Source organism: Rhinolophus sinicus, chromosome 17, assembly GCF_057876585.1.
Source record: "Rhinolophus sinicus isolate RSI-liver-muscle chromosome 17, RSI-T2T, whole genome shotgun sequence".
Classification (NCBI taxonomy): domain Eukaryota; kingdom Metazoa; phylum Chordata; class Mammalia; order Chiroptera; family Rhinolophidae; genus Rhinolophus; species Rhinolophus sinicus.
The window spans coordinates 7,328,776-7,345,898 of record NC_142517.1 but is presented as its reverse complement, the minus strand read 5'-3'; the positions used below and the strand labels follow the sequence as shown (position 1 = coordinate 7,345,898).

At 47.4% G+C, this 17,123-nt stretch overlaps 1 protein-coding gene across 1 annotated transcript in view; it reads left to right on the top strand.

Annotated features, from left to right (window-relative positions):
* SIM2 (SIM bHLH transcription factor 2) overlaps nt 1–17,123 on the top strand; it is a 50,002-nt gene that overhangs the window by 3,118 nt on the left and 29,761 nt on the right. Inside the window, exons 2-4 of the mRNA XM_074325543.2 lie at nt 6,905–6,987; nt 10,004–10,093; nt 16,765–16,873. Of these exons, the coding sequence (XP_074181644.2) occupies nt 6,905–6,987; nt 10,004–10,093; nt 16,765–16,873 (282 nt within the window). The remainder of the gene's footprint in view (nt 1–6,904; nt 6,988–10,003; nt 10,094–16,764; nt 16,874–17,123) is intronic.

The window sequence follows — 17,123 nt, the reverse complement described above, 5'->3', positions numbered from 1 at the left end:
CAACCTCTGGACTCTTCTTTGTGCTCAGAGGCCTCTGGCCTGTAGCTCTCGCGGGCAGCAGCACCGTTTCCAACTAAAGCAGTCTTGGGGCAAGAATTGCGAAGCCGGGTGCTGGGAGAGGAGAAAGATACATATAGAAAGAGCTCAATTATGTAAAATTACTTGCTCGCCCCTCTGGTAGCTCCCAAGGGCGGGGCGCGGAAGCGGACCCGTAATTGATTTAACCTGTTCTCCGGGACTCGGGTCTGCGCTGGGTGATGTGTTATGGGATTGGGATGGGGTCTGGGAGAAACGCCAGAGTCGGGACGCGAGCATTAGGCAGGTTTTAGGGACAAGGCGGTCCTGGGCAGCGGCCGGAACTCCCAAATCTGCCGGGTTCTTGCCCGCGGATGGAATCGATGTGCCAAGTGCCGCCTCACTATTCCATAGCCCCGGAACAGGCGGGATCCCTGGGTGAAGAAGGAGCTAGGATTTGGGGCATCAGAAAAAGAAGGAAGCACAGGGATCATCAGACTAGCCCTTCACACTTGAAGAAACTGAGGCCAGAGAGGAGTGGATCTTCTTGTCCCACACCCAGGGCAAGAGCAAGCAGTGGCTGTGGTGGCAGCCTTTGTGCCGCCTGCTCTCCTGCTGTGCAGCAGCACACCCCACCTCCCCCATCTCCCTTCATCCAGAGCCTGTCTGGGACAGGAGGAGAGAAAGAAGAGCCACCCAGGAGTCCCTCGCAGGGGCAGAGAAAGGCGCCCGGAGCCAAGGTGGACACACTCCAGCCTCGGCCAGTCTGTAGGCTTGGGGCTGCTGGAAAGTTTTACAGCCTTTCAAGGCTCTGCTCTGTCAAGCTGCCCCGCTAGACCCCAGTTTCCTTGTCTGTAAAATGGGCCCATTAGCAACTCTATGGCTGTGCAGGATTCCTGGGATCATTGTGAGGGCTCCGGAGGTGCAGGTGAAAATCTAAGTATTCTTCAGCCAGTCATTCCATCCTGGGAGCTCACAATGTTTCCTGCCAGATTTGACTTCCACAGTGAGTGTCTCACTTGGGGACCTCTGGGACTCAGTGCCCAGGCTGGAAGACCCGCTGTTTCCTGGACTCCCACGTCTTTTTCCCCTTTAACAGCGAACTAAGAAGTAGGAGATAGATGGGTAGAAAAGAGGGCAGGCGAACAAGTCTACCTTGGGAAGTAGACTCAGAATCGAACACTTAGTGAGCTAACAGGTAGTTGGGAAGGCCGGGTACACACACGGCTGAGGGAAGCCTGCCATCTTTGTAGTGTGGCGTTCCCTTTAGACGTGGGGGCACTGTGGAAACACAGAACCCCCTGGGTGGGCAAACTCTGCTGCTTTCTGGCCACAACTGCATGGTGACCACCCCAGGCAGGACACAGGGCAAGTTCACCATCCGGTGGTCTACACTGGACTTCAGAAGGTGGGAGAGATTCAGGGCTGCAGGAGCTCCAAGGCCCGGGTCGAGGGTTAGGCTCCTTCCTGAGAGTAGTGTAGGATTTGAGTGCTCAGCAGAGGAGCAGAGCATGGAGTTTTCCGAGGGCCCTTGCATACAAAAGGCTGGTAGGAGCAACTGACCAGAGATCCCACTTCAGGAATGGAGTTGGAAACTGAGGCTGACTTTGGAAAGGAGAACAGAGCCCCCCTTCCCACACTCCCAGACCTGAAGACTCAAGACAGGTGTGGGTGAAAGATGGGGAAGGGCCTGGAACATTTATTACAGTCATTTAATTAAAAGAAGTGAAGACATCATTCATATATAACAAGCAGTGGGGTTGGAGGCCTGAATTATTCCAGTGGCGGGATTTGTCTGAGTGTAGATTCAGGGAGGGCCTCCCCTGCAAACACACACACACACACACACACACACACACACACACACACACACACACACACCCTAGCACCATGGGGATGAGGGGCTGTCCTAGAAATTGTCAGAATTGAAACGCTTTGATTTAGAGGGTTTGATGAGGACAGACATCTGTAGTCAGAGGTGGGAGTACAAGTCTTTTCTGTGCTGCAGCCCGAAATAATGTAGATTTTTAAAAGTTAGATTTATCTTTTAGAATAATGTGGATTTTTGCACCCTCTCCCATCTCTACTTGGAAGCCTGCCAGGCTGTGCTCCCGAGTCCAGAAGGGCAAGCTCACAGTTGCAGAGCTTGTGAAGGGAGCTTTCGAAGGGGCAGTGGCGAAGGGAGATCCAGGGATGCGGAACCCTGACGGCTCCAGGCGAGGACCTGGAGAGCGCGCGCCGCAGATTCAGTCCCCGGGGACCAGCGCCCAGGACCCGGCCCGGGGGCGCGCCAAGGCGCGGGAAGGAAGCCGGGTCCCGGCGCGCTGTGTAGTCGCTGAGGCTCCACCTCATCCTTCAAGATCTACGCATCATTCATTTGGGCTGCGGGGGCCTTGCGTCAGTTGTCCGAGCACCGACAGCACTGGCTAGCGGCCCGGCAGGGCCAGGCTGGAAGCCCCCTCCATTCCTGCGCCCACTGGCCGCAAGGCCTTCTTGAGGCGCTCTACCTACAAATCCCTCACACTCCCTCCCCCGGGCCGCTTTGGAAAAGGGCGCAAGGGTGGGCCTTCCAGGGACCCGGGAGAGAACGAAGCATTCCCAGGCGGCAGAAGGACTGAAGTGCGCAGAGGGGCCCTGGGACCGTGACGACTTCCGAGGGTCCGGAGTCGAGGCAGGAGGCTTAGAGGCGCCAGCTCTGGACTCTTCTAGAACCGTGAGGTGGGGGGAACAATCTCTACAACGTCGCACAGGCTCGCAGCCCGGTAGCCCGGAAAAGAGCCCCCTGAGCCTGTCGCCCTGTGGGTGGTCATGCGCTGAATTCTGGGTGGCAAACGCCCGTCTTGTGTGACAGGCGTTAGACGCTGGCTCCTTTGTATGGGGAGAGGAGAGATTGCAGTGGGGAAGAGAGCCGAGCAGCCAGCCAGTCCTTACTTCCCCACTGCCCCACACACCCTTCTTGATTTTGGAGTGGTTTGCAATCAGGAAGTGTGACCTTGGGTCCTGAGATGGCCCACAACGTGCGAGAGGCCACACTCCCCACTAACACACCCTCTCCCCGGAAGAGAGGTAGTAATTGGGGGTCAAGAGACAGAGGAGGCAGCTGGAGGCAGGGAACGAACGAGTGGGAGAGCACAAGAAGGCTGGACCAAGGTGGTGGCAGCTACAGCAAGCACAGAGGCCTTCCGAGAGAATGGCCTGTGCGCTTAGCTCGTTTAATCTCCCAACAACCCCATTTTAGAGGTGAGAAATAAAGGTTGGCAGTCAGTGCACTTGCTGGAGATCAGACCATCCAGACTGGCCCAGCTGGCGTCTCAAATACAGGAAGGGGAGACAGGAGGAGGAGAGACCCCTGCGTGTCCCCGAGGAGGTGGGGGGCTCCAGAGGGTCTGTCCCAGTTTTTCACAGTCCCAGAGCCAGTTTTCCATGGAAGGGTTGGGGCACATGCCATTTAATTATCGTAAGATCCCTATGAGCAGTGTTTTTGTTACTGGTTTAGATACCGAAGGCTGCGCTCCGGGAGGTGTGAGAGCTGCTACATAGCCATCCTGGGAGTTATTATCAAAAGTCCAGATTCTTTCTCCAGGGCAGGACTCATTGGTCACTGGCCATAGTGAGTGGTGCTCCTGGGTCCAGAGGAAAGAGCAAAGGAGCTGCCTCCTTTAGGTCTCAACTCATGTGTCCCCTCATCTGAGAAGGACGACACTACTTCACAGTGAGGGCACCCCTCTACTAAGTCCCCTTCCCTGGGAAATTGTCTTATTTGTGTGGTCCCATATTTAGATAGCTTCTGTGGCAGGAGGGCCTGGTAGAGTTTAAACTGAACAGCAAGCTGAGTGTGAGTACCAAGGTGTAGGCACCCACAAATCCTGGAAGGTAGAGAGGGAAAGGGTATATCTGGCTCCTTTATCCTCTGACATAGTGGCTGACCTTCCCCCGCCCCCACCTGGCCATCTGCATTCCCAGTAGCAGGGAGTCACCAACAGATTCCTCTGCTGACACGAGTAGGGCAAGTGGGATTCCCAAGCCCCTGTGGCTGCAGGGCAGCCAATAAATTGGGGGCTCCCAGGATCAGGCAGGGCAGACTGCCAATAGCTGGTACCCTGGAGGAGCTGAACCTAGTCTTTTCTTACACCCCTCCCCTGGTTTTTCAAACAAATAAAGCCCTGTGTTAGGTCGAGATAAGGGCCACATGCACAGTGCCTCACTTTTTCTTTTTCGGGAGTATATATAGCTCACAGTACCAAGATGATTTTTTTGGTTAAAAACCCTATTTTATTTAATCTTTGTGTTCAGCCCAAAGTAGCTTTTATGGGCTGAATAAAAAGGCCTCATGCACAGCAGTTTCTAATGGAAGAGCTGGCAGCGCCATCCACGCGAATGACATGACACAGGGGCAGGGATGCTTGAGGGGAACCTCTCACCATCCCCGCCACCTCCCATTAGGTCAGGAAGGAACGTTCGGATCAAATCTTCTCTGGAAAAATGGAGGCTTCAGGAGATCACAGGAAAAATTATATTAATAATGTAAGAGAACAGGCACTCTGGAAGTATCTGGGTATTTGAATTACATGGAATATTGTCCCATGTACCCACTGCACTTTTGCATGTGAGGCCAGAGCCTTTAGCAAGGCTTTTAGGAGAGCCAAGCAGGGGAGTCTGGTCTGGGGGTCATTCCCAAAGGTGCAGATTTCCTCAGGCCGCTAGACAGGGGCCCTACAATAAGCCAAGACCAGGAGGCCATGCTCACTTTCCCCACTGAGCCAGGCCAGGGTGGTTTGGGCCAAACCTGCAAAAGCATCCAAGAGTAGGGTAAAGGACAGTTACCAGGGTGTACCTGTCCATTTTCGGAAATCAGAATTCCTGGGTATTTATTAAATTATTTCTTCCTTCACGCCTCAGGGCTTTTACATTTTGGTTCTTCCCGTTTCTGGTCAATGGAATACCCTTGGCCACTGCCAAGCGTGCTCTCTGAGTGTTGGGAATGACGACCTCCCCGTCAGAGCCAATGGCCTGCTATTGTGGTCACTGTGGTTATCCTTGCCAGAGGGAGCCCGGTGGGCAATGAGTTCCTGAGGTTCAAGAGGTGCCTCTGTCCACGCGGTGGAGGCTTAGGTGCTGCGATCACATCTGGGGGATTGGGTATGTGAAAATTAGCCACTTCCTTCTGGGGAGGCCAGGATAAGCCCCTAATTCCTAGAGCCCAGGATGAGAAATTAAAAGTCATCCGTTTTTAGTTGTCCAACAGAGTTGGCAGAGAGATGTCTCCAAAGCCCCAGGGCCCTCACGTGCTCTGGGCCAGTGCGGCTCCCTCGAGCTGGGGGTGCATTGCCCACCTCCTGGGGTCATCAGAAGCCACGGGGTCATCAGAGGTCACCAGAAGCCACGGAGGCTGGGCTCCTGCAGGGACAGTGGGGAGACCCAAGGTTTCTGCGCAGTGACTCTCAGCACTCCGTCGCTGCCATCCTTCGAGGGGCTTTGTGGTCCCAGGAATCGTCCCCGAATTAGCCGTGGCTGGGCGAGTTTCCTCGCCCCGAGTGCTGGCCTCTGGCCCCGCGGCGCGCAGCGGGCAGGGGGCCGGTCTGGCCTGCAGTTCACCAGGGAGGAGGCAGACGCGGCAGCAGGGCCCACAGCCGACCACCCGGCACCTGTGGCGCCTGAGGGTGGGCGGCGCTCGAGTGGGCCTGGAGTCTGGGGGCGCGTTTTTCACGAAGGGGAATGGGGCTCAGGCTGAAACAGCGGTCACTGGCCTTCGCCACCTCTCGCCTGCGGCCGCAACGCTAACTGGAGGATAGCTGGCCAGGCCCCAGCGGAGGGACTCCAGGAACCGACTGTGGGTTCTATCAGGTGGCGCTTAGCGCCGCCACTTCACCTGGTTTTCCTACTTCCTCCCGAGCCCGCGGAGGAAAGCCTGGGACCTCCGGGGTCATAGCCGCTGAGCCAAGGGCGCAGGAAAGGGAGGCTCTGCTGGACAGGGCGACCTTTCCGTGGGTGCGCTTTCTCAATACTGGTGGCCTTCGTGGAAGCGATGGGGAGAAGCAGGAGGCCTTGGGGAGCAGTTAGGAAACGGAGGGGCGGGAGAACCCCAAATATGTGACAACAGACACCTCCCAGTTACTGCCGAGTATAGAGGGGGCTCTCACCGCCTTTGTCTCATCCCCTCCGGCCGGTAGCGCGTTTGGAATTTGCCCTTGGAAAGCCCCCAGGTAAACCGTTCCCAGGCTGAAACTCTTGGATTGGAAGCCGGGACGGCGCACCCGGGGCGCCTGTGCGGGCTGCGGAGCCCGAGGGGAGTTCTGTGAGGTTGAAAAAGACCTTCCTTCCTTCCTAACTTCCTTCCTTCCTTTTTTTTTTTTTTTTTTTTTTTAAAGCAGGAAAAGCTGCCACCTGGACGGCGAGGGCTTTTCGTCTGGGCTTCTCCGTCTTTGAGAAAATGCATAGTTGCGGGCGATGCGGGGCAAAAGAGGGAGGGTTCTTGGGGAAATAGTTATGGGTCAAATCAGTATCCCGGTTTAGCTACGAGGATGGCCGATTTTAAAGCAGATTAGATTACTTTGTGGCGTTTCAAATAAAACGGCAATTTCAGAGCCCTGAGCACGTGGGTGACCTACTCGAGCTTTAGGCCAGGCGGGCTCAGTGCCCGCCGGGGCCCTTAGACCCAAGGTCCCTGCGGGAATTTCTCCTTTGGCCTTTTTCTTTTTAATCGGGGGCAAAAGGGGAAGACGGCGAGGGCACAGATGGCGGCCTGCCGGGCCCAAGGGGGCGGCGAGGGAGGCGCTCGGGACGCCCTGGCGGCCAGGGTGCGGTGTGCGGGGGTTCCTTGCGTCCTGCTCTGCGCTCGGCATCTGGCTGGGCGCTGCGGTTTACAGGTTTGCTTTATTCCCCCATCCAGGTTTAGGAGACGCGTGGGGACAGCCGAGCCGCGCCGGACCCTTGGACAGCGTCGCCAAGGAGCTGGGGTCGCACTTGCTGCAGGTAGGACCGCTGCGCTAGGGGAGGAGCGCCGCGCAGCCAAGGGCGGTGGCTGGCGCATGGGTGGGGCTCCCTTGTGACCCCGCCATTCCGGTCTTGAGGTGTTCCTCCCCAAAGAGCTGCGGATGGATCCAGAGGCCGCTAGGCTGCAGAGGTCGCCGGGAGGTGAGAGGTAGCGCCCAGACCTCCGGGCAAGCGGTTTCCTCCCCCGCTCGCCCCTCTTCTACCTTAAGGGCAGGAACCAGTGTGGACTCGGCTCAAAAAGAACAACTTCGGGCCGACCCCTCTCCTCCCCTGCACCTCGAGACCCTCAGCTCCAGGACTCTCTACCCCACGGCCGAAGGCCGCCCCTGGGCGTGCTCTCCTTTTCCACGTTACTTCCTCCAACAAACTTTTATGGAGCCCTTGGTCTGTGCCAGACGCTGTCCCCCTCTCTGGAGCCAGAGAAGGAGCAATCAGGACACTCTGAGCTAGAGTACGGCAGCTCTAGATGACAATTTTGTGTTTGGAAGGGTTGCAGTAAAGGACAGCATGAATAATGGACTATTAATAGTTGCCATTACTGAGCGTTTACTACAGGCCAGATTCTGTTCTAAATCTTACTGTATCATCTCGCTTCACCACTCACCTGAATGGGTTTTATTTTTAACTCCATTTTTTCAGAGGAGTAAATTGAGGCACTGAGAGGTTAGCAAGATGACTTAGGTCACACAGCAAGCGGTGGAGCCGGGTTCAACCAAAGTGGTCCAGCTCACGACAAGGTGCGGCCTTCGGGGTCACCCGGCTCATGGAGGGAGCCCTTGCTTGGTTTGTGGTCAGCCGCTCAGCGCCGCCATCCGGGAGCCATTCAGCCCGCGGTTGCTAAACACCCCCTGACCTCGGATTTCGCCCCTCAGTGTATGGGGCGCTGGCGGGGTAACCGTGCGCACAACCGGCCAATTTCAAGTCGGTGGCTGGAACTAGATGGGGACAGCAACGCCTCGAGTCTCAGTCTTTCAAATGCCCTTTACAGAACCTCATCAACGACCCGATTCATTCCCCCCTCACGTCATTTGTCTCTGCCATCAAAAAATGCCTACCGAGAGCTATTTTGCATTTCCTCCCTCTATTTCGTGTTTTCTTTAAAAGAAAAAAAAAAGTTGGCGGCAGGACGCAGTGACTTGGGTCAGAGTCAGCCACGAGCTCCACATTTCGAAAAAGCAGATCTTTTCAAAACTCTTTTGCCCCAAATGTCCTAGTGTGATTTATTTTTTAAAATTCGTGCTCTGGGGAAGAGAGAATCCGGGGAACATTGGAAACCTGAAGCTTTTACAATGTAAAGCCAACGGTGCGGCAGCAGAACGGTTGGGTAATGGTGCTTTTGGAGTCCTTCCCGCGCTCCCTGCACTCTCCCCCTCTGCTCACCTCCAGCTCCGTGCACGGTATTTTTTGCTTGTTGCACACTCCTACATATTATAAGTGGCACTAATATCAGGGACAACTAAGTGCCTGCAAACTCCAGGGAAAACCTGGCAGGTAAAGTCAACATTCTCAGGTTCATCCGCTGTACATTTCTTTAATTAATTCCGCAGTGTGTGTGTGGATGAGTGTCTTTGCAGTTAATATACAGGCAAGCAAAGCTATGAAGCTATGAAGGCATACCCAACATTTTCCATTAAGAATATTATTTTTAGCTACTGCTGGCAACTTTCAGAATTTGATTATGATAATTTTTCTCTTGTACTCATATGGCTCACTGTCAGTGCTATTTCTTTAATGATTTTGGAGTTAAACAAGAATGCAAAATGTGCCAAAACGTTTATAAGTTTAGAAATTGCTGTATAGTTTATATTTTTGTAACGGAGTTTAGCTGGGAAAATATTTTGTGGCTGAATTAGAAATGTGAAAGTAAGGCTTCTAATCAAGATGTTGATTTCAACCTCAGCGTTGGGAAAGGTAATGATCGTTTAGCTGGCAAAGAATTTTTGCAGCAAAACTGTATTTGAGACAGCAGAATGTAAGGATATCTTTCAAGTTTCACTTCTACTACATTCTTTTTAGGCCCCCCTCCAAAAAGGAGGCAGATTAAAAAAAAAACCAAAGGTAACCTGGTTTCAATTACATGCCGTAAAAATAGAATTTGTGGCCAGAAATTAATTTGGAATATTTTTTATGGGGGCAGTATTGTGGGTTGTATGGATCTTTCACCAACTTTATTGCTTTTCTTTGGTTCAGGATCTAAAATATGAATGGGTAAATAAAATGCACTTTTCTTTTTCAAAAATAATTTAGTCTTTTTTATCCTTGCCACACATGAATTTAACCAGTACCTTTTTGTTTGTCTTAATTACCTCTTATAATGTCACGTTATTATGTTGAGGGCTAGCCAACTTAGGCAAAATCAGAATATCATTTAGGTAGTTTTACTTTTTCAGAATTCATACTTTTTCTCCTTGAATTTTGCAGAGGTTATTTGATCTCTTGCAAATTCAAAATAATTCTGTAGACATAGTCTATTCAAATAACCTGGTATTTTCTTTTCTGGAGAGTGGTAGTGATCAGAATTTATTATTCAAATGGTACTTACAGGTAACTAGAAAATTGTGGCAAATAAAGCATATGTCATAGTGGTATAAACACTGCCAATTATGACATAAAATGGTCTATATAGTGGTAGATTGTCCCCTAAGTACCACAGAACTCCGGATTTGTGCTAAGTGCTAACATAACCCCAACAATAAAGCTACTACACTTAAACTGGGTATGATAGGAATTCTCAAATGTTTGGCATGACTTTTGGGATGTGGACGTAAGACTGTTTTTAAAGTGCTTTAAAAGCGTTCAAGAGCCTGGTGCGGGAAATAGACCTTGAGTGTTGTGACTTACAGTCCTTATGGCCCAGGGCTCTGTTTTTGCATTTGATAAATATCTGTTGATGATAATATTTTAAACGTTCCTCCATCCCAGTGACAGTACAATTATTAGATTTAACTTGAATGTATAATGATCATCTCTTACCTTGACACTTTTTCTTTTCTAGACTTTGGATGGATTTGTTTTTGTGGTAGCATCTGATGGCAAAATCATGTATATATCGGAAACAGCCTCTGTACATTTAGGCTTGTCCCAGGTAGGTAGTACCTATTTTTGTTGTTGTTGGGTAGTACTTAACTTTACGTGCAACCAAAATATTAAGTGTTGGCAGGTCTTGCCAGCCTTACCCACCTTGAAAATGAGCCTGTTCAAGCATCTGTTTTTGTGTATGAACATAATCCAAAATTGCAAAATCTTCTTCTTAGACCCTCCTGCAGGCCTTTTCTTCTCCGTGTTACATTTCACTTTTTTACTTTCCTTTTCCTTTGCGGTTAATGGCTGGTATATCTTTGCAACAGTCAGCCTTGTTCTGAGATTCCGTTCGATAGCCTGGACTCTGCCAATACTGGAACACTCTCTGCCACTAACCAGAGCTTCACAAAGGGAGACTTTTCAGTCCGCACTTGATGACCTGCACGTGGTATTGTGAGCCGCTGTGAAAGCGAGAGGAAAACTGATGTAGATAGAACGTGGATTTTATGCAGACTGTGCTTTGGAGAGAGAGAAAGGGGCAGATTTATGAGTGTTCACATGGAATTCAGGGTAATTTTTCCTGAGTTTTTCCAGTTCAGTGGACATTTCAGTAAAGCATTTTATATGCTTGTGATAGAAACTCATAAAACTAAGTTTACTACTGTTTTGCACAGCAAGGTCCTGGTTTCTTTAGAACATTTACATATTACTGATTTTTCTGGAACCATTTTCTTAAAAGGGGTTCATCCCCTAGAGAAAAGAGGTTCACTCAGCTTTATCTATCGTGGTCCAGCTGACGGTTTGGTGGGGAATTTGGCTGCAGTCTGGGCCGGTGGCCAGTGGGTCTGGATGGGGGGAGCCTAACTGATTGTTGCCATTCACATTTCTGGTTTAACAAGTGGGGATCATGGTTCTAAAAGTCACATTTTTTATGCATATAGGGACTAAGTGTTTCTTTACATTGTGAATTATCAGAGTGCTCTTTTTCATCACACTAGAATTAATTAGATACAGGAAATGGGCTCCCAGGAGGCATGGGAATAACCTGTATTACACCAGCCTTCTCATGTAGTTAAGCCAAAATGAAACATGCCAGTTAATGTGGTTTGGGTTTTCTCACTGAAAAACAATATTACCAATTTGCAAACCTGCATCTGATGCATTTGTTTTCTTTTTCTGCCTAGAATTTTAAAAAACTTGTCATTTGTTTACAGCCGTCTCTTCCAGTGTGTGTGTATTCTTATCCCTGTGCTAATGCATTTCTTGTGCAGTCTTCTAAAGTGAATTCTCATATTCAAATTGTTCAGTGTTTCCTTTTCCCTTCCTCTTCTCTTCTTTTATGAAACCAGGTCTCCTAGATAAGATTTACTAAGGCGTGGCTCTTACACCTATGTGACTTATGGAATTAGTATACTTGTAGACTGGGAAACACTGTTTTGAACATGAAAATTACTATTTTTTATATTTTTCAAAGTTATTCTTTGAATTTCCATCAGGCCCTATTTAGAATTATTTCAGACTCTTTAGTTGTATACAGCCTGGTTTCTACTCCTGGCTTGGTCTGTGGCTGATTGACCTTGATCAGATTACTTCACTTTTTCAATTGTAATTTATAAAATCTTTGATCAGTCACAATAATGTCACTAATAAGACAAAACAGTTCATATACTTTTAAAAATGACTGGACAAACATATTTTAGAATAGGTAAAGTCACTGTTATGGAATATTAAACTTAGTTCTGAGCTCCCTAGCAGTCAAAGTGAAAAGGGAAATACATTCAGTTATATGGTTTTCATGGTTTGATAGGGCAGGTACTTAATTTCCCTGAACCATAACTTAAATAAGAAAATAATGCCTGCTCTACCCCCTCTTTTAGGGTTGTGGTAAGAAACAAATCAAAGTGCCCATTTTATGTGACTTATAAACTATAGGCAGCTACACAACACTCAGGCATCACCACAGTTTCATTAATATTGTACTTAAAATAGCACAAAAGTTGCTTCAAATAGTGTCCTTTGGTGGGCAAATAAAGGGCTCTTAGTCATGTGAAATGTCCTAGCACATCGTGAGGCACTGTGTACATACCAGGACATTCCAGATCATTCCGCCAGGCTGCTAAATCTAGCATCCCGCGTCTCTCTTGCAGTTATTTTTCTCTTTAATTAAGAGCAGCCAAAATATTGGCTAGGTGACAAACATGCCTCCTCTTCATGATTAATTCCACAAAAGGAAATCTAAGCAGAATCACAATTAAAATTATATTTTCTTTTGTATCATAATTTTGAAAGGGGAGGGCATTATATACTACCACTTGCCAAGGAAGTTATAGAGATGCCTTTTGTCTATATGTTGCCAGGAGAAATGTCAATTTAAAAAAAAGGATAAGTCAAACTGTGCAGAAGGATTGATTTTTTTGTTTTCTGATCTCTCGGCAGGACTGTCTTAGTATCAGTCTTCAGTTACAAAAACACTTTAATACAGACATGAATCCTTGCTAGCGTCTGGGGAGTGTTCCATGCTGAACTATTTAAATAAGCGACAACAAACTTTTCCCTCAAACCTGCCTCCTGTTCACGATTAACTCCACAGAAGGAAATCTAAGCAGAATCACAATGTGTATTTTTCTCTGTCTTCTTTACTTAAATAGTAAAATAAAGTATTGAAAAGGATGTCAAATACCCCAACTTCTCTTTTTAAAAAATATTTTGCACCTTTTAGATTATTTTTATTAGTAGTAAAAAGTCACGCAAATATATCAAACGTGAAAATTTTATTAAAATAGGCTTAAAGATTTTTTTTAAATCACCAGAGACAAAAATGTTAATAAAATTTTACCCAGTAGTCAGAGTAACCTTTTAAACAAGTTTTCCAATGAATAACGGTAGTAGTAATAGTTCATATTTACATAGCGCCTTTCTGTGTTCCAGGAACTTTCAATTACTCTCAGTGACATTATCTCATTAAATAATGACATCTTTCAAATAAATTCAGGGTTAAACTCTATGTTAGCAACTCCTACGGAGCATAAGCCCCTTCCTAGGTTTGCCATGATTGTGTGATCATTCACGGTAAAGTGGTGTTTTGTTTTGTTTTGTTTTGTTTTTAACCTGCACTATCTAAATAACTATTTGAATCATCTATTTGAAGGGGCAAAAATGATTATGTGTTATATGCCCATCTCAATTCAAAGCGTTTTATTAAACTTAAAAAAAAATAAGTGTTGCAATAAGAAATCTGCTTTACATGCAGAGTTATTAGTTTATTTTTGCTTTTAAATGAATGAACACATATCCTTGATGTCAGATTTTCGTACCAAAAAATGACAGAGACAACCACAAAATGCAAGTTTTCTCCTCAGCCCACAGTCCAAGTGTTAGGAAATAGAGTCAAGCTTCTGGCTTGAAAATTCTGTTTAGTGTATGCACATATGCATAGTACATAATAATCCATGTAGACAAATTTATATCTATTTGGAAGAGGTAGAGTGGGGGAAGCACTCTTTATTCATACAAGTTTATTAAATGATTTAATTCCAAGGTGTTTTGGTTGATATAATTAACATAACATATTTGAAGAAGGAAAAATTCTCTATATACATACCTGCTATGTATTTCCTCAAACATTTTAAAGTATCCTTGTGGTTTAAATTTCCTTACGAATGTTGCGTACATTATATAGCATCTAGGTAACTAATATACATTTTCCAATAAATATAGATGTGTATGAAATAGCTGTTCGGGAGACATAGAAAGGAAACCGGAATATTTGAGATTGCAGCCGGAACCACAACTATAAAAATAGCCATAGCATTGTTTGGGGCCATAAGACCTAATCCTTTCACTTTTGAAATAAAGAGAAAGGACAGCGTTTCATGTTTGTTGACATAACTTGAACCCTGAAACCCAAACCATCTTATTTTAAAATGCTTAATTTACCATAGTCAGCAAAACACCCAAAGCAAAGTAATGTGCGTTTTCAGAGTACTGGGTGACTTTCCCCTTCCGACCCAGAATACATCCATTTAGTGTGTATTTATCCTGTGTAGTTTTCTTGGCAGGAAGAAAAGCTATTCAGCAAAACATAAAAAAGCTCTTAGTAGGAAAGCAATTCATTTCGTAGTTACCAGGGTTTTACCAATACTAAAATATCACATTGAGGGTCTGTTTTAATAAGGCTGATGTATGAGACCTGGGGAGTTTTATAGCGACGACCATAATTTTTTTTTGAGGTAGTCACATTTCTTTCAGCATTCAAAAGCACGAATAGATATGTAAATACAGGAAACACCATGTCAACCATAATTTTGAGTCAAGGTCAGCACTGTTTTATCATTCCAAAATTTGTTCTTTAAAAACATTTCCGTTATTTGAAGACTGTTTTACTTCCTAGGCAGCCTTTGAGTTTTATAATTGACCTGAATAGTCAGAAAATCAAGCCTTTAATTCATGGACCTTCACTCTTGTCATTCTCCAAACATACAAGATGAGAATGGGATCTTTGAAAACAGATGAAGTTATTTTGGGGTTAAAACGCAAATGGAATCCCTATTACCACAGACGCAAGTCCTTTTGCAAGTGTATGAAGCTATTTCTCTAAAAAGACACTAGTTAGTTTTTTTCTAAATAAGACCCTGGAGCAAATCAGAATTATCAATTTTCCCTAAAAATGAGAGTAAGGAAGAACTGATAAGCCAATACAGACACAAAAATTCTATTTGTCATTTTAAAAATAAGTTGTTGAAATTGTGAATTAAAAAAATAGCTCCCAGGTTTATTGGCCTTTCTCACTCTCCACCTGACAGCTTCACAAGGAATCTCTGGCTGCTCTCAGGGAAAAAAAAAGAGTGTTCTGTCCCAAATGGTGACTTAAATGTTGCTGGTTTACTTACACTTTGTAAGGATTAGCAGGAATGACTTGAAAAAAGAATGTTTAGTTTTTATCACTTATTTTTTTAATGGAATCATGTAATGGGTTTTTTTTAACCTAGGCAAATATCCATTTGGGTCATTAGGAAAGTGCCAGGTTTGGGAGGTGGATAAGGAGGGTTTCTGTAATAATTGCTCTGTTTGCATAATATTGGAAAGAAACATTCTGTGAATAATGCAGAAAATAGAATTATAAATGCCATTTTAGGGACAAGATTACTTAGCAGGCCAGAAATGGAATTGGTTCTGAATAAAAAGGCAACTCACATATCTTAACAAATTGGGAGAGCTGGCTCAGAAATTACTTCACCTCTCCGTGGCCCTTTGGTCCCAAGTAAAGAGCTGGTGGCCTTGATGCTAATTTGGAACGGTGGAGAAATTCTCCATTAAACCCTCTGGCTGGGGTTCTCCTGTTGCGTGAGGTGGCACGGTCAGGGCTGCCCCTTTGCAGGAGATCACATCCTCTGTGCTCTGATTGAGAGCAATGAGCCTCCGAATGAAACACGCGGTGCAACACACTTAAAAATAACAAGGGGTGGTTAGGGACAAGGCACTCGCAAGCCTGCCTTTGCTCTTTAGCTTGCCCTCTGCCCTTGGGCAGGGCTGAGAAAGACTTCTGCAGACCTGCCCAGGGTTCTTTGCCATCCAAGGGCAGTGTCTCACGCACTTTGAGTTTCTTCCCACACTGGGCTGTGGTAGAAGAACCATCACTGCCCTGGGGACCCTGACCAATACAGGGTGCACTGATTCACTGTTTCATCTCTAAAATAGGATCTACCCACTTGTGCCCAGAAGGCTGCTCTGATGATGGTAGTTTCTAGAACATTCTATGCCATTGCCCATTTCAAGATGGGTAAGGGGGGCCCAGGTCTTGAGACTTTCTATCATCCTATCATGGCACTTGTATTTGGGAGAACATAGAAAACTTCTCAGGCTTAGGAACTAAACCACTAAATCACTGGGACCTCTGTGTAAAGATCATAATGATATTTTCCTGGCGCTCCCCCCGCCCCCTGTCCCTGAAAAGCAGGACTCTGTCCAACGTGGACATGGCCTCTAGGCCTGCTGAGGTGTCCTCTGTGGGGTGTGCCCGGAAGAAGGTGGTGTCCAAACTCAGGGTCACGTTGTTCCCTAGAGTGGGCCCAAACCCTCCTTCAGGTCACGCAGCCACCTGGCCGCACCCATGGGCAGGACCCAGGGGATTAGCACAGTCAATTAGACCAGGAAGGCCAGAGACACGTGTCTGGCCACGTGAAAGGTCTGGCAGAGGCCTGGCGGAGGGGCAGAGCTGCCAGGAGAAAGGGCCTTTTCAGGGTGCAAGTTTTCCTCAAGTGCAGTGGAGCCCATGACCCCTGGCTCTCAGCCTCTGAGTGGATGAGGCTCTCCCAGGGACCACACTCCGGACACGTGGATGGTCTCCCAGCCAGCCAGTCCTCTCAGGCAGCATGAAGCACGGTTCCGATCTGTCTTAAGCTGTGTCTCCTGTATGAAGGATGCTGCCAGGCCATTAGGGTCACCCACCTCCATGGCACGCCATTGTCATCCTTCACTTTCCAGCTCAGCACTTTCTCAGCTTTCAGTTCAAACCTCTGCTCTCTGGACTTGTTGGAAAGTGTGGGAGACAGTTCAGAAGCGCTATTTGAGAAAAGACCGATGTTTATGCTCTTGGAGAAGGTGGAGGTGGTCGGCAGAGATCCAAGTCCTGTCTCTGGCGGGTGTATACCTGTGACACAGGCACCTTACCTCCCCATCCCCCACCGCAGGCAATCCTGGAAAGGATTTCTGACCCTCCCTTCCCTTCTGCGGCAGGTGGAACTCACAGGGAACAGTATTTATGAGTACATCCACCCTTCCGATCACGACGAGATGACAGCTGTCCTTGCAGCCCACCAGCCTCTTCACCATCACCTGCTCCAAGGTATTTATTTCCTCCAGACGAAAAGTAAGCAGAATGGAAACAAGGTGATGCTTTTGGATGTGACCTAGGAGTTTTGTTTCCCAAACTGCCATAGGGAAGAGTGACTAGGGCTGCCCAGCCAGGCCTCCAGCAAACACCCAAGTGGGGATTGGCTTTACGTCTCTGTCCTTTAAAGCAGTACTACTGATCCCCTGTTAGGAGCTAGAGACTCTGATAGATGCTGGGAAGGAGATAAAGAAAAGTGGTCAAA